Source organism: Notamacropus eugenii, chromosome 2 (assembly GCF_028372415.1).
Source record: "Notamacropus eugenii isolate mMacEug1 chromosome 2, mMacEug1.pri_v2, whole genome shotgun sequence".
Lineage (NCBI taxonomy): Eukaryota > Metazoa > Chordata > Mammalia > Diprotodontia > Macropodidae > Notamacropus > Notamacropus eugenii.
Genome location: NC_092873.1, coordinates 472506909 through 472533416, shown reverse-complemented (window position 1 = coordinate 472533416; position 26508 = coordinate 472506909). Strand labels below are relative to the sequence as shown.

At 39.2% G+C, this 26508-nt stretch overlaps 2 protein-coding genes across 3 annotated transcripts in view; one reads left to right on the top strand and one right to left on the bottom strand.

The window, feature by feature from the left end:
* ZBTB37 (zinc finger and BTB domain containing 37) overlaps window positions 1-22979 on the top strand; it is a 30898-nt gene extending 7919 nt beyond the window's left edge. For both annotated transcript variants that reach the window (XM_072648587.1, XM_072648588.1), the window contains exon 4: window positions 4204-22979. In XM_072648587.1, coding sequence (XP_072504688.1) covers window positions 4204-4692 — 489 coding nt within the window. In that variant the 3' untranslated portion in view covers window positions 4693-22979. The remainder of the gene's footprint in view (window positions 1-4203) is intronic.
* A 230-nt stretch (window positions 22980-23209) lies between these two features.
* Window positions 23210-26508, bottom strand: part of SERPINC1 (serpin family C member 1) — a 34022-nt gene continuing 30723 nt past the window's right edge. The window contains exons 6-7 of the mRNA XM_072648586.1: window positions 26252-26316; window positions 23210-23458 (exon numbers count right to left, since the gene is read on the bottom strand). Coding sequence (XP_072504687.1) covers window positions 23282-23458; window positions 26252-26316 — 242 coding nt within the window. The 3' untranslated portion in view covers window positions 23210-23281. The remainder of the gene's footprint in view (window positions 23459-26251; window positions 26317-26508) is intronic.

Here is a 26508-nt window from a genome sequence, read left to right as displayed (position 1 = left end):
AATGAGATTTGTGGACCAAATAAGTTGTACTCTTTCATTCATATTGTTAAATTGTTCAGACTTCATAAAAAACAAAATAATGATGTTCTAAAGCTTTAATCACTCTTCAACTCTTGATTTCATAAATTGCTTCCCTCCTAATTTCTTCTATGAATTTCTGTGAAATAATACTGTATATTATAAGAAATTATTATTAATAATAATTTGGGGGGAGATTCAGAGCTCTCACCCTTCTTGTAAAGTCCTTTAAAAGTTCAATCTAAAAGACATTATTGCTAATTAAGTTTACTTTAACTCTCCTCATTTTGGTCAAGCCTCACTCAGCCTTGCCAGGAATTTAATCTAGAGTGGGAAAATTCATTGTGTTCCACTCATGCTTGGGTGGAGACAGATCCCTTTGTCTAGATAACCAAAGTTGGAGGTGGTCTGAATGGAGATAATTTCTCTGTCCAGGGGTCACTCAACCCCCCCCCCCAACTGAAAAAGATATGTAAGCTATAAACTCCATCGTCATGATTGTTTTTGGTCTAAGGAGAGATAACCAAATGACCATCCTTTTATTAAAAACTTGCTGGCCTTATTAATAGAATTATTAAATTACCCAGAAATTGTCTCTTGAAACTTTTTAAATATCACAATATCCATTTCTCGACCCTCTCCCCCACTCCTGTTAGAACTCTGGAGCAGTTGTCTCTTTAGACTACACTTTTTTGAAGAAATGAGAGAAAAGAATTTAGGATTAACAAATAAATAGTCCTCCAAATATCAAAAATTAACTTTGGCCTCTTCCCCCCCACTTCCTGTATTTCCCCTGTTATTCTGGTCTCTGCTTAACATAGTTCCTTTCTACACATTTAGAAAACAGATTTTTTTTTCTGTTTATGATGTCTCAGAAATCAGCAGGGTTGAGAAACTTAGTAAAAACCTTCTGAATGATCAAATTTTAATGTACCACTTTGGAAGAAAGTACTCTATAAATACAAGGTATTATTGTTGTATTACAGTTTCCAAATAAAGTATTCAGTCCTTATCTTAGAGTTTCCTTTCATTAGAGAACTGATGTTTGTATCTATTCATTATATTAGATAGCTTCATCATTCAGATACTAAATGTTGAAGGTAGGCTAAAAAATAAAATTAAGAAACTATTTGACCTTCACAGAGAGGTAAAAATTAAGTTTTCTCCATGTCCTTAAAATCTGCTTTTAATACTCTGCCTCAATTCATCCTTCTCCTGGAACTAAACTTGATTTTTCATTGCCTACATATTATCTTCTTATGTAAGTAGCAAAAAGAAAAAAAAAGATATTTCTTTTATAATAACTCCAAAAGCTCATTGTCTAATTAGCAACAAAAGAATTTAAATGCTACTTACATCATAAGTACTTCCAAAATTTTCTTCTAGTAAGTTTGGTACCTCACCATAGTAAAATAAATTTAATTTCCCAAAAGAAAATGTTATTTTAGAATTTGAGGGAAATTGGAAAAATATTAACCATGTCATATAACTTGGAGATTACTTTCAGCTGCTTAAATTAGTTCAAAGCTGCTGTACATAAAATTAGATGATGAAAATGGTTCTTTGCACACAGTATTCCACAAGACCAGTTGTCTTGAGGTAGGCAATATGAAGAGTTAATTGCCAATGTGAATTAAAAATATCCATCTCTTCTGCTTTTAGGCATTTCCTGTTTTCTAAGCATTTCAAGAGCAGGAGCCCATGTCTTAATAGTTAATAAAAAAAATTTTTTTTTTTTTTTGGTCCAGACCTGTGACTTCATAGATATAGAGAACTTGTAAGCAAACTCCCTTTACTGATGCTGATCACAACCTGTTCGGCAGCTTAGTTTTAGGGTACATGAAACACCAAAAGGTTAAGGGAACTCCTAGTTATGTAGTCAGCAAGCATGTTCAGGCTGACTTTCCAGCCTGCGCCACATTGTTCCTCAGTTAATTGTAATACTTTATGTTATATAGCTTTTGTAATTAGGAAACGCTTCTACATACATCATTTCATTTGCTCTTCTACCAGCTGAGGTGGTGTCTTATTACCTCTCTTTTACAGATAATAAAATTGAGACCCAGAAAGATTGACTGGTCTAGGGTCATACACATATTGAGTGTCAGAGCTAGGACATAGGAATCCAAAGCCAGTACTCCTGTTACAACATGCTGCTGATAACTATACTGAGTGAATTATGAGAACTCAATAAGTATCATATATTGATTACTTCCAATGACCTTTTCATAGATTAATAAGTGTATAGGACACTAGATTTATAATTCAGTCTATGTTCTCTTTCTAGCTTTTCTGTTAGTTTGCTCTGAAGTGTTGGGTCAGCCGCCTGTCTGTGAGATACCTATAAAATGTTGATAGTATATTGAAAAATCACTAAGAATTTAGAGAAAAAGTTACTGTCTGCAACTTAGCCTTTTATAGAAGCTTCGAATTGGAAAATACTTTAGCAATCATCTAATCGAACTTAACTTAAATTGAACTGAAATATACTTTCTTTTAACTTCTACTTACTGGCACTAGTTTTGTCCTCTTGAGAAGCAGCATGGTATAGTGGATAGGACAATGGACTTGGAATCAAGAAGACCTAAGTTTAAATAATCTCTTAGACAATAGCTGTGTGACCCTGGCAAGTCACTTTACCTCTTTGACCCTCAGTTTCCTCATCTGGAAAATAAAAGTGTTAGACTCATTGGCTGCTAATATCCTTTCTCGCTCTAAATCTATGATTACAAGATAAATCTAATTCCTTTTGTGTCCTCAGGATAAGTCCTATTTTGTGTCTTTTTTATTTTTAAATGACTTTTGATATTTTGGTATTTGATTTATGTAGATGGATCTGAAGGACCTCACCAGTTCAACATTGCAGGTGAATAAGAGGTTGCTTTAGTTGGTCCTCCTGTTGTTTCAGGTAGTCTATCCAAAAGGTGCTTTGGAAGCACCTAGTTAGTCTATCAACCAGAAAGTCACCTTTAACTTTCTTGCTTTTATTTGATAATGGAACAGAATATTTCATAGCACTTGTGATTTCATTAGCATAGGTTCTTCCTCTGTGGTTTAGTTGACTGTATTTGCTGTGTTTGAAAAATTCATCTCCCCATAGCCAACCTGGTATTAGTCCTTTCTGAGGCTGGTTCTTGAGTGACATTCATTCTTTCTCAGGTCCATGCTCAAATATTTGATGTTAACCTGATTTTAGCCCATCTGCCAAGAAGACGGCTAACCAGGCTGTGGCCACTGTACGTGCTACAGCTTTTTGGAGCCACAAGTGAGTGTTAGGTGATAGGTGGGCACCAAAGGTGGATGAGCAACCCTGAAAAGGGCTCAGCAAGCCCTCACACCAGAGCTGCTAGTCCTTGAACATCCACATACCCTATCTTGGCAGATGGACTAAACCAGGCTAAGGGTAACCAATGGGCCACAAACTCAGCAAGTTAAGGGGGCTGTCTACCCCAAGCATGTGAAGATTTCCCTCAACCCTTTTCCCCCACCCCACCTCTGATGGGATGAGTGGATGAAAACAGTTTGTTACAGTGACCATGAAGGCAACTGAAGCAGGCACTGTGGAACGCTTAGAATTTGGTCAAACGTTGAAGACACCAAGGTCATCCACTTCATCCCAGGCTATTGCCAGACATCTTGACTTTTGTCTTTCCACTGGACTTCAATGACTCTGAAAGAGAGAATGAGGCCAAGTAAGACTTTGTGAAACTGTTTCACTTAAATCCATGTAAGTCACAACATCATCCATGATATTACTGGTCCTCTTTGAAAATGAAAAACAACTACTCAGACATTTGATGTAGGATCTGTCAGAGATTTAAGAACTCCACACCATAGTAATGTATTGATGGGAACAGGACTTTAATAAAACAGAACATCTCCAATATTTTTTCATTTTATTTCTATGCTTAAAAAATGTAGATAGAGTTTTTCCTTATTTATAGTAATTCTAGCAGTCATTTGGTAGTTAATGTCATTCCTCACTCCCCAATATTTCATTTGATCTTCCAGCAAGTCTTTTTGGTAGGTAGGGTACCAGTGTTATGAATGATAAAATTGAGGCCCAGAGAAGTTGAATTGCCTGAGACCACATAGGTACATAATAGATTTTTTAAAAAATAATATATTTTGATTTACTTGTATTTAGTATTTTATGTGCTTGTGTATTTTCTACTCTTGGTGCAGGTTGAAGAGTCAGCAATGATTGGAGTAAGTGGTTATGTAGAATATCTTCGGGAGCAAGAAGTATCTGAGAGGTGGTTCCGATACAATCCCCGCCTTACTTGCATCTACTGCGCCAAATCCTTCAACCAGAAAGGCAGCCTGGATCGCCATATGCGCCTGCACATGGGGATCACACCTTTTGTCTGCCGTATGTGTGGCAAGAAGTACACCCGCAAAGATCAGCTGGAGTATCACATCCGCAAGCACACAGGCAACAAACCCTTCCACTGTCACGTTTGTGGCAAAAGCTTCCCCTTCCAGGCCATCCTGAACCAGCACTTTCGCAAGAATCACCCAGGCTGCATGCCCCTAGAGGGGCCTCATAGCATCTCCCCTGAGACAACAGTCACATCCCGGGGACAGGCTGAGGAAGAATCACCTCCACAGGAAGAGACAGTTGCCACTGGGGAGACTGCACAGGGATCTGTTTCCACCACTGGACCAGACTGAAAGATGGCAGGGGAAAGGGGGAGGGTCCTCTGCCCCCTTCTGGGCCATAAGCAGCAGCATCTGGGCCAAGGGCTGGTTCTTGGATTCACAAAATGCCGCCTGGCTAGACAGGAAGAAGCTCCCAAGATGTTGCCAAGCTAGAAGATTGACAAAGTGCACAAAAGCACTCAAGGCTCTTCCCTTTCCTTCCCCCACCTCACACCTCAGAAAATAATTAAGCAAAACAGCTTTCTGATTCAGGGATCAACAGCTTTGGTTTGTTAATTTTTTTAAGAAAAATTTTTTAAGAAAATCCAGGATAAACTCATTTAGTTACCAACCATGGTTTCAACTCTGTGAATTGGTCCAGGTGACTGGCCTTGGTGGCTGTAATGTCCCAGCTTCCAACAAGCACAGCATTCAGGCTTCTGTCATCTGGATCAGCTGCAGGAGAGGAGAAGGAGAAGGTAGTAAGGACAGGGCCTTGCTCCTCTGCCTCCCCTGCCAGTCATTACTATTTCCACGGTCAAAGAAAAAGAATAGTTCTGGTGGTCCTTATTGTTCTCAAGTTTCTTTATGACAGAATGTGATTGGGGGCTTTCTGTTTGCCCCATCAAGGCAACTGGCTTCTTGCCTGATTGCTTCATGTAGGCAACCTCTGCAGCAGTATTTTAGTAGGCAATACAACTGTAAGCACCATAGGCTACCAAAAGTTAAATTGCAGCTATGAGGTTTGCGTTAGACAATGCTGCATTTGGGGAATTAGGTGTGTGGTGAGGGAGATGGGGAGGAGGGGGAAACTTTGTGTGTCTGTAAATGTGGGCCCACACAGGACCACATTGCAACTTCTTGACTGGGGCGAGGGACACACGACAGTGCTTTATACATCTCTAAGCATCAGGCAGTGGCTCTGGCCCAGATGGATTAATGAGCGGGAGGCTGACCACCAAAGTCTTGTCAAGCCTCTTTGGCTCCTGGTCTTACATAACAGCAATATTGTACATCAAAAATGTCACTTTCCAGTGAAATGATGCTGGCTGTGTTTTTAAATTCATATATCTTCGTGTTTGATAAGTTTGATAAATTTTATATGAAGTTTTAAAAACAAGTTTGTGTTACCACAGCATTGTGGTTCAGGAAATGTAAAGCTATTATTCCTATTGCAAACATAATTCCGTTCCCTCCTATGAATAGAATAGCTTATATTTCCTGCTCATTTGAAGAACCTCACTAATTCCTATGTCTCCAGTCTGCCGACTCAGAAAAACCCCTCAGCAAATTAGCGTTCATGTGAGAGTATTGCTTTGTTTAAAATACTGCACAGTAGGGCATTTACCACAGAGCGTCATCACGAATGCTCAAAAGGAAGCCCCATTTGTTGCAGCAAATGAACAAGGGGTCAGTTTGGATCATGTTCGTTCTCTTGTTCATTCTCAAGGTTTAGCAATATTCACTGGACCTCTTTGGCATTTTTAGGTATTAATGAGGTTCTCTCAACTTGAAAATCATGGAGAGAGAACTAACCCCTGCATATCCCCTGCCCTGGATGGGGAGGGGAAGGAGTTAGGCTTGTGCCTGTAGTAGGATTTTTTTGAATACTAAGGCATGCAGGTAAGTAGGAGATAACTGCTTTCAGACCCAAGTGCAAATAGAAGAGAAAAATCTCTGACCTCCCTCCTTGTTGGAAAGATGACTAGTTTTTTGTTGAGTTTTGCTTTAAGGTATTTAAGATCTGCAATGGTTTAAGAGATTGCTTTGGTGCAGAGGCACATGAAAGTGAAAAAATAACTTACCAGGTGTTAGTCATGCTAGTGAAGGTGAACTGATTGTGAGCACACTGGTCAGGCCCTCTTGCCCTTCTGAGAACATTTTGTGATCTATGGAAAGGTGGGCAGAGAAGAAAGATATTTTTTCTGAAAACAAGCAGTTGAAATGCAGAGGGTAGCTGTTAAAAAGTAAATTGTGTTATTGTTCATTAAATTATAAGTGCCCTACTGTATTCTCTCCTCAGAGAGAGATCATTGCATTTTTTTGAGGAGCCCAGGAAGGCACAGTTTCTTCAAGTGGTATGATGCTATCATGTAATGAGAGCCTTTCCATAAAGGGGAGAACCCGCCTCAGAATTTGCTCAATAGCAGGTTGTTCCTTTTCAGGAACTGCATTTTGTTTTTAGAACTGTGGACCATGGCATCCCACTGTTGAGTGGGGCAGCAGCACAATATGCTGAGACCTCTCCTCAGTGACCATCTAAGGACTATCAGTGTTTCATGGCCAAGCCAAGAGGGAGTTCAGATTAGACTGGGACCCTTAGAAGAGTTTTTCATCAGTCACTGATATAAGAAGTATTTGGACAGATTTTGCCATGTTTGAGTGGGAAGAAAAGGGCGGAGAAATCCAGAAGATGCTGCTTTAGACATAGCTTTTAAACCTACCAAAAAAGGAAGAAGAAAATTTAAGTCTATTCTGCTCATAAGAGAAAGTGTGCCGGGAAATGCTTTGTTGCTTTGTTAGTTACTTAGACAATTTTAATTAAGAAAGTATAGCTTTTGTACCATTACCAAAATGTAAAGATGAAGTTAAGTAACTGCCCTAAAAGAAAAAGTTCTCCTAGTCAATGTCGTTAATTCCATCCAGGTATAGCAGCAAAGGGCTCCAGTAGAGTGTGGACAACATTATTCATATAGGAAGAACATGAGTGTGTGCTGAGGTTTAGTCTCTTTTTTCCTTTATTTGACTTTTCACAAGTTTTTACTGTGTTGATACTGTGAATAGAGGAAAATTCCAATTATCCAAGACCTATCAGCATAATTCTGTATGCTGGTTCTTTCCTCTTAGTTGGCCTAGCCAGTACCAAAACACTCATGAAATCCTTGCCTAAGCTAGTTTTAAAGCAAGATAAGAGTTGGGAGAGTGTTTTGGTTTTTTTTTTTTTAAATCTTTCCTTCGAAAAGGTTTCCTCTTTATAACTGCCCAAAATTCTTATCCAGGTCTCACTGTGACATTGCCCTACTTCATAGTTAAAATCACTGTAAGGTCATTAGAATAGGAATTAGTAATATTCTTTCTGCATTTGCTAAGTGTGTGTGTGTGTGTGTGTGTGTGTGTGTGTGTGTGTGTGTGTGTGTGTTTTTGAAGAATGCCTCTTAAATATGTCCAATGGACTCCTTTATTTGACTCAATTTGAACCGAACCACTGACAGCCAAATTTGAACCACCGGATGTGTCCCCTGGGAAAACGAAACTGGGTTGGCACTAAGGGCTAATTTTTTTTTTAAGTTCATTTAGCTGATACTAGTGTAACTTTGTCAGTTTTGTATAAAATGATGGGCACTAGGTATGATCTCATTTCATGTTCAGTAAGTGGTACTTTAGCAAAGAAGCTGCCTCTATTCTCGGCAAGAAAACGAAGATGGCAACTGTCATCTCTGTATATTCTGAGATGGAACTTTCATTCTACTGAACTCTTACCCATCACCTGAATGAAAGTTTAAATTTACTATCTACATGTAGAGTTGTAATTGGACACAAAGACTAATGCTTTATTCTCTCTCCACTCAAAGACTCTAATGTTTTGTTTTCTCTTTACTCAGAATCATACTTACCTCTGACCTCAGTTGAATTTATCATGTCTTGAATTTCATTTCGTGTACATCATAAACCTTCCAAGACCAACTCATCAAAGGGGTGAGTTATGTCTCTAATCTTCTAGGAGAAGCTAGTAGGACAGGATTGGAGAGAAAAGGAGGTAGGAGATGGAGGAAGGCTTTTTTGTTTCTTTTTAATTTTGTTTTGATTATTACTATCTTCCCTGCTTTTTTGAAATGGAGTTTTCCAAAAATGGTATTGGCAGTAAAAATACAAGTATTTTCTCTTTATGGTAGTAGTTGAAAACTAGAGTGCATTGGTTGGTAGTACTCTGATAGGTGGGAGAATGATGTGGTAATAAAGTTGTGTAACTGCTGAAAGCTTCAGTCTCTAGTTATCGCAACTTTGGTTGGGTAAGAATTTCATTACTTTCTCATCTCAAAAGCCACATTTTGATTAGGTGACAAATTTGAAGATGTTATTTAAGAAATGCACAGGTGGGAAAAGGAAGCTTGTTTTGAAAAGAAGTTACCAGACTGTGAGGTATGCAAGATGAGCAACCCAGCCACTTAACACACAGTAGCCATCACATCACCCTCAGTGGAACATAATTACCAAATCTTCCTCAGTTTCAGTTCCTCAGATTCAACTCAGTTGAATCTATTTACAGTTATAAAATGCATTTAATTTATTTGTGCACCAAATTACACAAAGACTAGCCTCTGCCACTTCAAAGATTGGAAGAGAGTGGAAAGTGCCAAAGGAGGTATTTTCCTGGGGCATTCCAGAAAAACATCTATTTTAATCAATGACTTAGTCAGGGAAGTGATGAAGGCAAAACCATTAGCAAAGTACTTCCCCTAGAACTATGGTTTGGTTTGAAAGAATTCTCCCAAGATTTACCTTTGCTGCTATTTTGTCTCTGTAAAATATAGGTTGGGGAGTTTGAGCTATGTAGCAATAAATCACCAGTTCCTTTAAGAGGTTTTTTGGTCTCTCTTGCAGACTCCTTTCTCTCTTTACCTCTTTTGTATGCTTCCCCCAGATGGTGAGGTCTTTACAGGGGAAGAAAACCTCAGAATTGGACCTCATGATTTGCCTGTCTCTTGAAATTATGGTAATTCATTGATTAGTAATAGGCATGATAACATGACTCTCTTAAAATAGTTTCCATATAATATAAGATTAAACCTTAAAACCTTTTTTAAAATAACCACAAAAGCAGAAAGGTGTGTGCCTGTATATGTGTATAGATGTATGTGTTTTAACACACACACTCACACATACCCCTTATTGCTTTTGTGAGATTATGTACCTGAAGTTCTTGTGAATTTACTGGAAACAGACAGCAGAATCAGTCCTGCTGGAGAAAGTGTGTATAAACTGTAGTACCAAGTACTCTTTTCAGAGGCCACCATCCCCTTTCTCTGGTATTAGCATTTTCCCCAAATAAGCATAGTCTGTTTCAGTTGAAATAACTGAGTTAAATCAGGTTTCTTCATAATTTTGTATGCGTGAGAATGTGTGTGTGTATTTAAATACTTATTGTTAAGGATTGTTGAATTTTAAGTTTCTCTTGGAATCATCCTCCTTCCAACTGTGAACAAGTTACTGTCTTGTAATTTATTTCTTTCCTGAATGTATGTTTGTCCATCATCTGTTTCATTGTGAATAGTGGTTCTCAGTGTTCTAGTAGCTTCTGTGCACTAGGAGAGGCTGCACTTGGACATGGAGAGATATTGGAAATAGAAGATTATGAGGAATAGAAATCCTTGGAGGGGAAAGCTTTCTTGTCCATCCTCCAGGGTTATATGTAGAGTCTTGAATTAAAGGAATGTAATTGGGCAAGATTCTCTGAGCTATACTGATACACCCTTACGTATTTGTTACTCACTTTGTGAATTTGGCAGGTTTAGCTCAAAATATAGCTGAGACCCCTAGTTTTATATAGTGCATATATTGATCTAGGATTTTTCTTCAGTATGCCTTCTTCCGGGATAGAGATTTGTGGGCCTGTTCAGTATATTCATCCAGTAAACACTTTTTCTTAATCTCCCTGCTGAATAGGCATTTATGTACAAGATTCCAGAATATTTATTCAAATTAAGTCACTGTGGAATCCACTCTGGTGTAAGAGCAATTGTACTTACATAGGAAGGGAGCTTATGCAGTGTTGCATTTCAGGATTACCTCGGTTTTTATCTTTCTTAAAGAAATTAGGTTAGACAAAACCAACTGATAACCAAAATCTATCATCCTTTGGCAGCTTCTCTTCAAAAAACTAGTCTCAAGAATGATAATTTTCTTTAATCACAAATTTTCAGCCTTTAAGATTTAAAAACCCAGATTTTAATCTCATTTATATATTTGGTTTTCCAGAATAATTTTGTAAACTTATTCTTTTTTTACTTTCTCTCTCAAGTCATCATTTTTTCCTTCCTTTTGCTTTTGCATTTTCTCCCCTTAACTTCCTTGTTCATCTGACAACTTTTCTTTTGACCTTTTATTTAATTTCAATGAGTGGCCTGAATTCACTCACTAATAATGGACCAGTGGCTTATCCCAGGTAGTATCCCACACATACTTAGGAGTGGCAACCCAAAGGGAAAAATAAGACTGAATCTTGGGAGATATTGTTAGAGCAGCATAGTCAACTTTATTCTGAAGATAGACAGTCAGTTTTTAAGTTATTAATAGCTAGCTAATTCAAAAACCATATCCTCTAATTGCCAAACTAGAATAATTCTGGTGGTAGCATTTAGGAAAGATTGCAGAACCGCCTTTCATCTCTGGGTACATTGCCTGCCCCCTGCCATCACAAACCCTGTTAGAGAAGAGCAACCAAGGTCTTGAAAGGAGCTCAGAAGTCAGGCATGAGTATGATCCATTGTTGCAAGTGATTTGAAGTGATAGTGCGTTGGGTACTTTGGCAAAGCAAGCTTGAGAAACGTAGCTGCCTCACAGAGGAAAGCCGGTGGTTACCAAACTGGTTTTTCATTCCCTTTGTCGCATTGAGGAATTTAAGCATATACTAGGCTACTGACCTTCGAACTCCAGTTTCAGGCATTCCAAAGCATATATACAAATAGTTTTTTGCAAAAATTAGGATACCATCTGGATCTGTGTGACTTTGTCAGGCGAGTCGTTCTATTGAAATCTAGGTGACAATAAGCCTTTCCAAGGCTATAAATTGATCCACTCTATGGCAGCAATGCAAGTTTAGTTGCTTGCAGCACCAAGTTGTCCGTCTTCAAAGAAGACAGAGAAAGCCTGGAGCTATTTTTGGTGCTGGTGCTGATTGGATGAAATTCTTCAACACTAACTCCACCATTAGAGCCATAGATTGACATAGCCTTTGAAAGAGTCAGATCACCTAAAATCCAGTGACTCAGGTGAGAGTCAAAGAACAGGCTCCTTTTGGAGAGAGTACCTGGCTCCATCACAGCTTTTAAAACCATTCTCTGAGATACTATATCAAGAATTTCCATGCAGCCCCTAAATCAGCCAGCACAGAGGTCACAGGGTAAACTTAATCACATGCCCCTGATTCAGATAGCTACTTTTTACATCTCTCAAGGGTGTGCGTGTGTGTGTGTGTGTGTGTGTGTGTGTGTGTGTGTTATATGTATATATGTTACACATATATATAACATATTACATATATATGTATATGAAATTTCTTCCTTTGTAGTGACAAATGCTAACACCTCATCTGAAAGCTGTGACATGGTGGGATGAGATGGAATATAGTTCACAGTCACAGTGATCTCATTCAATGGAATTTAAATCTTGGGGTCTACCTTCAGACCTGCTTTAAAAGCTTATAAGAAAAACATCCGTTTTTGAGTCCACCTCTTTCCCATCAGAGAAACCAAGTCTGTTTAGTCTAATTGTCGTACAAGAGGGTGGCGGCTCAAACTGCTGAAGTTTGAGACTAAGGAATGTGGTCTTGGTAGAAGCTTTCTCACGTTTGAGCCTTCTGTACCTTGGCCTCTGAATCCATCTCAAGGGGCCACAGTTGATTGTTAAATTAACAGGAGAGATGTTTATTGCTGGCAGTGTCCTTATGCATGTGACAATTGACTGTACAATGGATTCATAGGGAATTAGGTCGCACCTTGGGATTTGTGTAGATGTCAGTAGCTGAAAGAACATTTGTGCTTATAATTGGGAGTCTGTTAAAGGTGAATGTGGTTCAGATCCCATGTAATCACTCATCCTAAGGTATCAACAGCATTACAGAAAAACCTGTTCTCCACAAACCCTTTTTGATTGACAAACACAGCCTCACCTTATTCTACTTTTAAATCTATGCACTTTAAATGAAATTAAAGAAAATTTTATTCAGATAGCTTTGGAGGTTTCCTTAAAGAATACTTAGGCTTTAGGAAACTTCTGACCTTCTCTATATAGAGCAAAGATTATAGAATCCTAGACCCATAGCAGAAGCAGAATGACATCCTGGACAAGTTGTCATTTGAAGCCTTCCAAAAATGAGGCACCCACTACCTCCCAAAACAGCCCATTCCACTTCTGGAAAAGATTGTTAAGAAATCGTTCCTTACATCAAGCCAAAATCTGCCTTTCTACAACTTTTACCCACTGGTCTTTGTTCTGCACCCTGGGGCCAAGCAGAATAAGTTTTCCTTTTCCACACAGTTGGCCCTTCAAGTACTTGAAAACAGCTCTTACACCCTCTGTGAGCCTTCTTTTCTCCAGAGTAAACATTCCCAGTTCCTAAAGTTGGCAGGGCTGTGGGTTCCTTCATCATCCTGATGACCCACTTCTTGATGTCCACCAATTTCCCAGTGTTCTTCCTAAAATTCAGTGCCCAGAATTAAATCTATTACTCCATGTAGTCTGATAAGGAAGAGTAAAATGGGACTGTGACCTCTTTTATCAGGCACAGTCTCTTCTTATTAATGTAGCCTCGTATTTGTGGCTGCCAGGCCATACTTGCTAGAGTACTTCAGCGGGCCAGGGCTTCATTGGTGTTGCACATTGCTACCCATACTTGCCTGTATGATTTTTTTTGTCCGTACCTCCCCATAAATCTTCAGCACAGACTCTATGTACTTAATGATCCAGAAGCCCACTTTCTGGCTTTTTATAGTTTGTGGGGCCCAGCTCAGCCCTCATCTATCTGTGTTTCATACCTCATTCTTGCTACGCAGGATTGTAGAGTTAGAGCTGGGCAGGAGCTCAGAGACCATCAAGTGCAGCCTCTTCATTTCATGGAAGAGGAAACTGAGACACAGAGAGTTTAAGTGACTAGCCCAGGATCACAAAGCTACTAAGTGTCTGGGGGATTTAAACTCAGGTGTTTCTGGCTTCCAAGCCCAGCACTCTGTCAACTATTCTTCACTGCCTCATGACCAATCCACTTCCTTAATCCTCTCCTACACATCCTTAAAAATGTATTTATACCACTTTTTGCATACTCATAGTTGCCCACTAAAGCCTCACACTGTTGACCTGTATTAAGCTTTCAGTACCCAAAACTGAAATCCTTTTTACATGAATTGTTTCACTGTCTGCTTAAGCAGCTGAGTTTTTGAACCCAAGATTCTTCTAACAGATAATAAATAGTTAATCCATTCTGTCCCATATTGACAGTTCAAGAGCACTTGGGTCCAACCTTGACATCTGCATTTCTTTTACAAGTTTTCTGAGTGTAGTTTAATTAAGTGTTCTTTTCCCCTACCTTCAGGTAACCTTCATGCCACCTGCTAGGCTAGGTGAGCTGGAGTACACTGTCATGAGGTTGTTGAGTACAGAAGTGACTGGAGGAATCTTTGAATTGGTGAAACCGTTTTTCTCTAAGAAGTCTGTTGTTCTCAGTCGTCTTAGGTTGCTTTATATCTCTTAGGCTCTTAGACAGATTCAAGTTACTGATTTACTAGGCCTTACTCTGAATGAATGATGTGCTTCAAAGTCAGCCCTGGCAAAAGTAGCATGTGGAGGTTTTTGAATTGTAATATCATGGCTTTCTTGTTCCTTAACTCTGAAAAACCTAATAGATATTACAGTAGTATCATTGAGTATTTTAGATCAGGGAAGGAGCTGAAAACAAGAGAAGCCAACAGTAGTATACCTCAGGCTGACTCAGCACTGGGATCATAGGAGCAGGATGCTGATTCATTTATTTTGAGATGTGTTCCAACCTTTAAACATCCTCTCATATATCACATGTAGCTTTTGCTGTGCAAGGTGAGCCAGTTACTACAGAGGGATTAAAAATGTGGTATGTCAGCACATACTAATTTGATATTTCAGCGACATTTGTAGTGTTCAAGCAGGTAAATGCTGTGGCGTGTTATGCTCTTGTGGCTCTTCTCTCTGGGCTGTAGGTTCCTTAATGGAAGCATATTTTATGATAACTCCCTTTGGAATGTGAGCTGTGTTATGCTGATCTCTGATTTAGAACCTTTTTCTTTCCCCAAATGTTTATGTTAAGAAATGAACAGGTTCCTCTCAATTTCATATTTTTCACATGAGAAAACCACAGCACAGTTTTACATAACTTTTAATCCTTAAACATTAGCAAATGATGCCAGGCCCATTTTAGACAAAAACAGATCACTGAAATTTAGAGTTCTTGAATAGCTCTATCAGCTTTAAAACATAATTCCAAGGCCCCAGATGGTAATATTCAAACAGTCACTCTTTTTAATAGGAAAATAGGAGCAAAATTGGAACTCTGGCCTAGAGTGACAAATCACCCCAATTTAATAATCTTTCTCATTACAGAAAGATTTTGAGACAGTCATTTCCTGTGCCTTTTTATACTAACTTCTCCAGTAATCACAGTCTGAGAAGAGAAGTGTTTCCTATGAAGTCCTGGGTATATGCATCCAAAGGATAGGAAAAGGGGGCTTTTGAAAATCCAAGGCCTTCGATTCTGTCATGATTCGCCAACCTTTGAGTGATGGGGAAAGGAGGTTCTGGAGTTCGCTGAGAGACACTGCTTCACATCGAATTGGATTTTTAAGAAGGGGAAGTGCTACACCTTTCTTTATCTCCTGTAGTAGGAGTCACTTCCCTCAAAGCACGCCCTTTGTGACAGAGAGAAGCCGTAGAGATCACCCAGAGGAACCATGCTTATTGTGAGTTAGTTCTTTTACCTGCTCTTCTTCCCTCAGATGGAGCCATTTTAAATATCAGTAGATTTTGTAGCTTGGCACTGTGAATGAGAGAACAGATCAGAGGACGGGGAACCTGAAAAGACCCCTGGATCTTTATTCTTCCTCACTTAGAAGCAAAAGTCTGAAAATTCTAAGCCAATTAAAAGGAGATTCAGTAAGGTTAGGATTTCTGCTTTCTTCTTCAACCTGGAGAAAATCTGTGTCAGTTCATTAACTATCACTAAGTTTTTAATAGACCTAACAGTTATAAGGCAGAAAATAGTGGCTGAAAGAACCGCTATCAGAACAGTTAAGAAGAGGGAGAATTATTTTAAATACGTGGCCCCTTGAAGCTATTGATGCCAAGTTGGGGGAATCACTGAGAAATGTGACTGACATCTCTGTAGAATAGACAAGGCAGTCACACAGCAAAAATATCTAAAATGTATATGGTATTCCTAATTTTATTTTTACAGAAATAATTTTAAATCACGTAACTTGTATTAAAAGTGAGCCTGTTTTCTTTCTTTCTCTTTCTTTTTTGAAAACTGGCCAAACTTAAAATAACAATAATATAATTCAGCATAATTCAATCATTTATGCACATTCATTTGAATACAGATTGGTATATTAAAGATAGCTCCTGCAAAGGAATTCATGATTAGTTTGATTATTTTCTTAGATAATATCTATCTTTTTTTCATAAGTATATGTTTATAAATATATTTACTCATCTACTGTGATCTTGGTAACAAAATAATTTCATTTAGTTATGTCAAAGATTCTAAAATTCTAATTCTGGACAAAGAGAGCTTTTTTATTGCTTTGGTTATATTTTGGCCAAGAAAATGTTTCTTTGCACTTTCTATTTATAAAGAAGCTATATTTAGCACATTGTAGCCACTTAATACAGCTGTTCCCTTAAGATGAGATATAGGTGTTAAAATAAGGTGCATGTTTTAAATACTGGGGAAAACAGGAAAAGGACTTCAATAGAACCTGGCCTGAATCTTCCTGGGATGGAACTGGGAGTAATACAAAATTAGGTCATAAAAAACTCTAGGGATTGGTCTGATAGGGCTGTGAGGTAGTCAACCACCCAGTAGGATGTGTGGTTATGGGTGTTTTTGTATGTCTGTATAAGAGAGGTGTTCAGTTGAGGCAGAGAAATAACTGCAGATTCTTCTACCTCCCATTCAGAAATAAGCATGTACCCCAGGTGCCCAGTCGCCACTAGGTGGAGGCTGGATGCTTTAGCCAAGGCCTTCCTCATCCTCTGTTCTGCTTTAGCCCTTCTACCTCCAAGTACTAACTGAAGGGAATGTGCAGCGCACACTGGACAGGCTGAAACGTCAGATATTTTCTTTACTAGGCTTATGTGGAACGTTTTTATTAGTTTTCCGAATCAAATCCATTTCAAAGCACTTGAGAGCCTGGTTTAATATTTTATCTGTAGGCTTTATTTGGCAGGAGTAGAATCACTTTTTCAAAGAGTAGTAGAATAAGATAATCCCCAAAGTCTATTCAGATCCAAAATTCTTGTTTTAACTACCATTTATAAAGTGGTAGGAGAGTAGCACCACTGGAGTTGTTGGGGTGTCTCCTATATTTGTATGGGGAGTTAGGGAGTAAATGTGGATGCTTACCTAAAATGATTTTAAGATTTTCCTTTTAGATCATCCATTTTGTTTTTATTCATTTCTAAGATTGCCCCTTGACCCCACAGTCCACTAACTGGATTAGATGGGGCCAAAACTAAGGCCAATCATTCGCATTTAGGGCATGTATGTCTGGGAAACTCCTTCATGCCTTTTCATGCTATTACTGCTTTAAGAATGTATATATCTCTTGGGAAAAATATTTCAGAACATCAAAAAATTCCATTTCAGCAGTGAAATATCACAGTAAAGACTACCTAGTCTGGTTAGTAGCAAGCTGGGACCAGTACCCAGATTTCCTGCCTGTGGTTAGTGTTTTTTCCGCTATTACCACATTACCTGTTCATCTCCACATGGACAGCAATAGTGGCGTACAAAGACAATTTCTGGCTTGGCATGAAAGTTCATCTCAGTATCTCCTAGGGCGCAGTTACACACAAACCAGCGAACACCCTGGTGTCTTTATTAGGGCTGTGAACTTGGCAAAGTGAGATCTTCAGAGTTTAATGATGATGCATGGGCCTGAAGATCCGGGTTTCATGGGAGCTAACGTCTTTAAAATTATGCTTCACTTGGTTAACATTGGGGAAAGATTTTCCTGCTGCTGGCAGGAATAGGGACTGAATGGCAGCCTAGAACTCTCAAATTCTGCTAGTCTGGAAGAACTTTACATCAGACTTCTAGAATTCAAGGGTTAAATTTGAAACTAGTATATGCTTTTTTTTATAATTAGTGGTCTGGATTATTTAAGTTAAATCTAGATAGAGTGATAAAACATAAACTTTCCCTAAATGTAATTATTTAGAATCCAATCTCTGTTTGATCGTTTGTTTATATGTAGTATGAAATAGTCTTATTGGCCATTGGAACAACCTTCAAACAGAAAATGAAATTTTTAATGTAAATTTATCGAAGTTTTTTTAATCCTAAATTTAAAAAAATATTCAAAATACCAAAAGTATCAAAATCTACATGTTTATTTTTTTAAAATCAGGATGAACATGCAAACAAAAAAAAACCTCATGTAGCCTTTCAATCTAGTTGTTGGGGGTGCTGAGTAGATTTCCTTTTGAGTAATTTCTAACCTGAAACTTAATCAAGATGAGCCCATCACTTTGCCTTCAAAGTACTTGTTAGAGCTGATGGGGTTGACAGCCCTCTGTTATTAAGGCCCTACAGACAGTGACGATACAATGATTCTAGCTAAAAGTGGGGAAGAGCATTAACGAATCTCAAAGATGGGCATCTGTTCTGTGTAATAGTCGGCAGGTCAAGACAGGTAGCCTTTCTGATGGCATTAAATAGTGATGACATTACTGGGCATGTAAAGGTCAGAATAGTGACAAACACAAGCTTCTGTTCGAATACATTATGAATATTTTAGGAAGGCAGGGGTGAGTGGAATCATGGGAATCGATTTACCATGACTGCTTGTTATCTTTTTCCTTATTTAGAATAGTTTTCAATCTCTAAGCCATGGTAATACCCTAGACTCAGGAATAAACTCCTGCTTAGGAAAATCCTTTCATTTGACTTTTTTCATTCATCAGAAAAGAATTCTCTTTTGTTACGGTGCTGCCCATATGTACAAGGCAGGGTTTTGTCTAAGTCAATAATTTTTTTTTCTGCATATGAAGCCAAAGTTAGCAATGCCCTAGTAATTCTAGTAAAGTATGTTAAACCCATAGAGCTGGAGGGAGAATGCAGTCACCCTACCTCTCTTCTATATCTCTCTTCTATTTGTCTTAGATTAACACTGGTTTTTAGAAATTCTTACGGAGCCAACCTAGACAATTTTTTCATGGTTAGTGATAGGGAGTCGTCTCTTGTTTTCTTTCTTTCTTTTTTTTAATTTGACTGATCTAAGGCTACCTTGATGCATAGCCATTAATTGTGAAGATGAAGCTTACCTGATGCAAGTCACTGATTGGCAGATGATGAAATGGGCAATCTGTGGATAAGTGTATCAGAGAAATTCTAGAAAGCGATGAAGTCATTGTGTCCACTTTTGTGTGTCTAAAGGCATTCTTATTTCTTCCTCCCTAAAAAAAATACATGACTCCAAAACTTGTCTCCTGTAATAATTTTCATCTCCCAGGTGCCAGTGTTCTTAAGCACATCTTGATCGGTAGTGTGGACTGTATCACTACCTGCTTTTGCAGTCAAAGCCAAGATACCTAGAAGTTGTCATATGTGCAACTAGGCAGGTAGGCAGGCACATGCTGGAGGCAATTAATCATTAGCTAACAGAAAAGGCACAAAAAGATTTCTCTGTCATTTCAGGTTTCTTTCCTATTCGGTTTATTTGTGTTGTGAGGAAAGAATGGTGGATAGGCAACCAGAAAGAAAGAGATTGACTTTCGTAATGTAAATTAAACTGTATAAGCCAAGCTGAGCAGAAGGAGTAGACAGGTAACTGATTATTTGTCTCTTAGCTTGACTCTTAAGTGAAATTTCAGTGAAAATGAGGCTTTTAGTATTCACTGGAGTTATTGAATGAAACGCACTGTCCAATGTCTGGGTGTTTTAAGTATTCAACACAGAATCTGAACTAGCTTCTTTCAGTATCTCTGTTCTAGAATATAAAAGTTAGTTCCTAAATGAGGAGCTCTGACAGCCCTGTATTATATTTTTTAGGGAATTATATCTTCAGTTACCTGGAAACCTTGTTTTAGTTTTGTCCATCATCATCCCTGATTCTCAGTATTTTGTAAAACCAAGCTGTTAAAAAGACTAATACTTCCTGTCTCCCACCCCTACCCAAATACACAGAGAAACCAAGAATGAGGTATGTAATCAATCAAAAAAGGAAGAATGTACCCATGAACCATTGATTTAAAATAATAACCCCACAACTTTTCCCACTTGGCCATTCCTAATTCCCATCCAAGTGTTCAAGGGTACTAGTCTCTTGCCTCAGAGAACAAATTAAGCCCACTGCATTTGCCACAATAACTTGAATTTTAGTGGGTGAAGGGTGGGAAGCAACAGCAACTGGTTACAGTGGGTGGGGAGGAGTTTGATGTAGAAATTGAGTCAGCATCAAGTTAGGGCTTTTTGATAACCTAGCAGTTCCTTCCTATTTGCTGAGTTGATAAATGTTGTAGTCTCACAATACCATTTTATAGAAAAGGGCTCCTTCCCCTTGGGGTGATGGACCTAAGCTTTCTGTCACTGGTTATGACTGTGAAGCATTTACCACTGCCATCGGGACTTAGCATTCATCACAGTGAGGCTGAGATCTTAGGGCCATTGGATGGGCCAAGAGGGACTCTACGAGCCATCTAACCCCTTCATTTTACAGTTGCAGAAACTGAGGCTGAGAGAGATTAACCCATTTCTATCGTGTCCCATACATAAGCAGTGACAGAGCCAGGATTCCAGCCAGTGTTTTTAAACTCCAAATCCAGCACTCTCTCCACTGTTCGATGTGCCTCCCTTTGGCAGGGTTTTCACACTGAAGCAGGATCTATGGATTACTGTGAAGCTTTACTCCATTTTTATGCTACTCTTAGGCGCACTGGATTAATGTGTTTTATTTTGGGAGACAGGAGCATAAGGGCAAGAAAAAAAGAACTGTTTCCACCTTGCACATGAAGCAAGAGATGAAGCAAATTCCATCTTGGCAAAGTATCTAAGCCTTGGACAGATTCCCCTGGCCTCCTGGGCTTGTGCACTGCTTCTCCTTGACCCTCTAGAAGATACTTCTTTAGACAACTAACAAGACAGCTTTAGATTACATTTTGTGAGACACTAGAGATGAAAGGAATGTGATTTCTAATCCTAATCCATTGACTTTTCAGCTGGCTAAAGGTTTTTTTTTCTCAAGGGTGCTACTAGCCAGTCTGTTTCACCCCTTTACTATCCATCTGAGCCTCTAGATGTGATGGCAGGTATTGTGAATTGGGGAGGTTGGGTCTGGTATATGTCTAGCCTTTAGAGAATGTCAGAAAAATTTTTCTCCTACTTTACTGATACATAAAATTAGTACTTTAAATTTGGGAGTTTCAACTGAAGTCAGCGAAGGGGAGAAGTTGCTTAGAACAGCCCTTACACCTGTCTCCTCATAATTTTAGTGAGAAGTCTGCCTATGCTGGTGGGATGGCTTTGAGGGTAGGATGAGGGAAAAACTAATGTAGCAAATATTTAGTTTCTTTCAGGTGATTACAATCTGAAAGAATTCTATCCAAAATGTTCTTTATGGTGCTTTTTCTTATGTGATGGGAGTTGTCCCATCTCTCCCTCATCACCCCTGGGCACTGTGCCTTCCCCACTGGCCTCTATGAAAGCAAATCCCACTAAACTCAGATGCCAGGCTCCCAGACACGTTTCCCCTCTTCACTCAGGCTTATCACTCCTGCACAAAGCTGGGGATGTAGCATTTTCTTTCCATTTGGAAAGCGCTTTGGTTTTCCTAAGGAGTGGAGTATCAAATTGAAAATGGCCAGGCTGTATTCTGGTAGTAACTAAAGGAACTGAGGGGGAAACAAGGAGTCCCCTTTTTCCAGTCTTAAAATGATACTGTCCCCACCCCTCCCTGTATGTTGGTTGGTTACCATAACATTCCTAAGCAGCACACGGGCTTAGCTAATATTGCAAGTGGTTTTTCCTCATAAATTAACCAAGAAGGATTCACACTGAAACAGACAATCAGTTTCTAAAATATCCCCTAAAAGGGAGAACATGATAAGACTATATTTGTCAATTAGAATGTTTACCAGTCTCTTTTTCCCTTTTAAAAAATTAACATTTGAAGTAATGTCCTTCTCCTGCAGCAGTTACTCCATTTAAAAAGATGCACCAGGAAAACAAATGGCCCAGGACTGCTTGTCCTCTTTTCTGCTACTGCTGAGGCTGTGGGCCTGGGCATTGGCGTCCTAGGTTGAAAAGTAGTTGCTTTCAAAGTATGTTTTACTGTAACCTTAGACATATCTACGGATAGATAGGAATACTGTAGGGTTATTCCCCCCCTACCTTTTAACCATTATCACTTAAATGTAAACCACCCCTCCCTTACTGAAAAAATGCACTTTAAATCTTATTATGTGTGGCTGTGGCTGGCTTTGTAGCCAGGTCATTTTGGTAGGAGTTGAGGAGGGAGAGCTGTTGCCAGACTTTTTGCTGCTGCCATCACCTGGCAAATGAGTGCAGCTCTGCCTCCTGCCTCAGCAACCCCTCCCCAAGAAGAAGAGATCTGATGGGACTGTGGAATGCACCAATTCAGAGATGTCCGTTTTTTTAAATGAGCCCCACCCCCAAAGAAAGAAAAAACCCAAATAGGAATAGGTCTCAAAATGTTAGCACCTCCCCCATTCAGAAATATGGGGTAAATTCCCAACCCTAGGGATTATTTTTACAGTTAGAAAAGTTTCCAACTGTATTAATTTCTACTTAATATGGAGGGTGACTGTCAAGGTCCTTTTGATTTGAAGAGTTAGTGTTCACATTCAAGAACCAAGTGGTCGAGGTGTGGTCCTACTCTGTTATTTCTAGATATCAGAATTATTCCCTTAGATTATTTCACAAGTTTTCTCAACACTCTCTTCCCTTAGACTCTTCTCTTCCCCAGATCACAGGATAATAGTTCTTGGTGGGGCTGCATGTCTCCTGGAGGGTAGCCCCAGGAACAGTGTTGTGGGGGGAGGGCACAAGGGTGGGCAGAAGATTGGGTTTGGGGTGAGGGGAAACAAAGAAAAGGTGAAGATACAGAACTATATTAATGTATTTAAAGCAGTTTAGCAAAAGCTTTCTCGTTGAACAGCTTTAAGAACAATGTGAATGAAAACTTAGCAAGTTGGTTAGGAATCTTTGAAAATTCTATAAATGTATACTTGAAATTCTGTTTGTATAAAGAAAATGCATTTTCCTCTTTATTTTAACACTGTGTAAAAGAACATTATGCATGTGAGTGGTTTGAGAATTAAAAGGTTTAATACTCTAACCTGACCCCTCTTTTTTTGTAATGTGGAAATAGCTTATTTCCAATAATTTTGGATTTGGCTATGTGGTGGTTCTTTGGCCACGTCTCTGGTCTTTCACAGAAGGGCAGCATATTCTTTCTCCTATATTTTCTCAGCTCCAGACGGTTTTGCAGGAACCCCACCAGTGGCAGGCAGCTTCTTCCTCCCTTCTCAATGGATTGTGAGGATGAAATGTTCACAAGTAACCAAAAACAGGAATAATCAACATTTTATTTACTGGTATCCACAGCCATACCAGGAAGAGGCACAGAAGAACAGCACCTCAGTTCACACAAGGGTTGGACACTCTGCCCATGAAAATGATAGTATTGAGAGCAGCTTCCCTGATCAGAACCAGGAAGGGTCTATTGGCCTTGAAGGTCACCCTGTTGAAGTTGAGCGAACGACCAGAAATCACAACTGCGGTGCTTGCAGCAGCTTCACTACCTTCCTCATTTACCTGCCATTAGATGGGGGAAAAGACGTCACATTAGCTGACACACACATTACACACACACACTCCTTCCTACTGGCTACTTAAGCACTTGAAAAATGCTACTGGGTTTCCATCAGGAAGCACACTGAGTCCTTGCCAGTGAACCTGGGTGAATGGAGCAGAACTGCATTCATTACAGAAACACACCTTACCTTTTAGTACAAAAAGCTGGGGCCAGTTGAAATCATACCTTTTCTTCATTCATCAAGTGCCTGCTACAGGCAAAGTGATCCCAACATCCTCAGGTCCAGAAATCTCAATTTAGCCCTAGGCCATCTGAGGGAACCATAACTTTGTTCTTGGGGCAATAAGGTTACAATTTCTCAAGCCTCTACACAGGACGTGAAACCTGTAAGAAGAGGGAGTTGGCATCCTCTCCCAGTGAATAGTGAAGGAATTTCTGGAGGTGTCACTTTACAGAGTGGATCTCAAAAAAAGTTGCCAGGCCCCAAAACTCCATTTATGCTATTTGAGCAAGTTCTTTGTACCCCCTCCAAATGGAACTCTGCTCTTTGCTGTATACACTTGGATAATATCACAGCTTTCCATGCCCCTCAATCAGTTCATACTTCTTCACCATGGCTTTTGCAAGGGCAGGCATTGTGAAAACAAATTGCAACAGATATTCTTGATGATGGACACAGAGCCAAATATGGAAACTAAAACAATGCTTAACCGGCAGATTTCTCAAGGCCAGCAAACAAAATGGGACTATCGATTATTTCCCCAGAGATTAAGTTTTTATTAGCTGTGGCCCTTAGGTTTCTAAGCTGACCTTGGACCATGTTGGCTTCTAAGGGCCTCATAGAAGACCCACAGAGAACTGATATTATGGTTTAGTGGCCACAAGTGGCATGGAGTACATAAGTCCGTCAGTCTCTTCCAGTGATATTCCAAAACCCCTAAGTGGTTCAGAAGAGTCTTTCTGGGGTCCTATGAACACAATTTACCAGCATTAGTTCAGAACCCCTTCAGCTTCTGCTGATAAGAGCAAAGTTCCCCATGGAGACCCAAATCAACTCAATGGTGAGACATATTTAAAATGTTTGGCCAGAAAAAAGGAACCAGGCAATAAAGCTTTCCAAGGACAGACACCTTTTTGCTTATATTTTACTTCTGATACTTTCAGCTTCCTATGTTAATGTCTGGCCCACTTCTGAGTACGCTTAGTCAGATGACTAGATGACCCTTTTAGGATCATTCAAAATCAAAAATCAACACAATTTGAAGTAGGGCTAACAGCAGTACAAATGTGGTATCATCCCTAACTTGAGCTAAGGAGAACGAAGAACCAATTAGAAGGCATTAGTAAGACATTTGACTTTGAAAGCTTTGCTTTGAAATGCCAGAGAACCAGTTCCCACTTGGGTAGTGGTTTAGTCCTACTTGAACTTTATGGCTCTAATATTTTTCAGTATCAGTCCACTACAGGCAATTATTAATCTCCAGCGATGTGCCAGACGCTGTTCTAGGTGATGGAGATGCAAAGACTTTTTAAATATCCCTTGCCCACAAGGCATTTACATTCCATTGGGGAGAAGACAACATATAAACACATAACTGTATAAAAATCTGCATGTCAGGGGAGACAAGGAAGCCTTTAGCTCTCAAAAAGGAATTCTCTCAAGTTTTGAGTTTCTCTTCAGTGTTTATAAAAATGCAGCATCATACTGAATTCATCATTTGAATTAAGGTAAACAAGCAGCCTTCCCTCTCAACATTCACACCATTAGCTTGGGTTTAAGGATGGCTCTATGGCTTATGTGCCCAGCACCTAGGAAACACTTAAATGTTTGTTGATTGATTGATATATAAAGTAAATACAAATTTTTTTGGGAAAGGATGCACTAGTAACAAATGGTTTTTTTTACCTTGAGCAGTATCTATCAGGTAGGTTACAACACAGGTATGTACCATTGCTCTTTAGTGGAAGGCTGCCAGAACTGAGATGTCATTTTATTTTTCACAGGGTTAAAGGTTAGAGATCTATCACTTCCTCCCACTGTCTTTATTCAGAACTTGGCTTCTGTCAGCAATTTGTAATACTGATAATAAGGATTTCCTGCTTCTGGTTAAACTTTATTTGTAGGTTAAAAAAGACAGTAATTTGATTTTTTGTTGAGTTACCAGTGGTTAAAAGGCATTATTTTAAGGGTTGCACATCTGGGAGGCTAGTAGCCTGCTTTCTGATTGATCATTAAGGTCAGCCCTCTCTATAGAGGGAGTAAGCAGTTGCTTCCATGTTATTATCTAAGCAGCACCAAACCCCACCACCCCAAGAAAAATATTTTCCCTACCTCAACTAGCTACACTGTCTGAAATGTGCACATTATTCACCCATTTGGCCCTTGAAGTTTTCTGTTAAGAACTAAGTAAATTGCCCAAGAAGGCCAAACTACTAAATTGTAGATACCTTATCAATGCATCAAAAACAGATGAGTTTCTAAGATCATCTATGAAGTTACCTGGAAAAGTTATGAAGGGCTTGGATCAAAGACAGACATTCTAAATTAAGGGATGGTAGAAGGAAGAGATGCGTTAGCTGGTGGCTTGGGGACAGAGGAATGTTGTAAATCTTCATGACTTAGCAGAGGTGAAACCATACTGGCCATAATGATTAAAGATTCCCTTGCCTGCACCCATAGCCAGGCATGGAGCAGGAACTGAAAAGTTTCATTTCAGTGGGAAACGCAGTTGGGTAAAGTGAGAACAAACCCCAGGAAGAAAAGGAAGAAAAGGACAGAGAGATCTACTGACCTCAAGGAAGGCCTTATGGAATGCATCAGAAACAAAAAAGTCTCCTTGGCCTTCTGCAATGATCCCTGAAAAAAAAAAAGCAATAGGAGCATTGTATCCTGAGACAAGGGATCTAGCTACTCCCAAGAGAAAATCCCATCAAGTTAAAGAGGTTGAGTATTTTTTAAAACGCAGCACAAGGCCTTGCACATAGTAGGCACTTAAGTTCAGTTGAACTAAATGAGCCCAGCCCTCAACATTATCATCAAGAATTATTA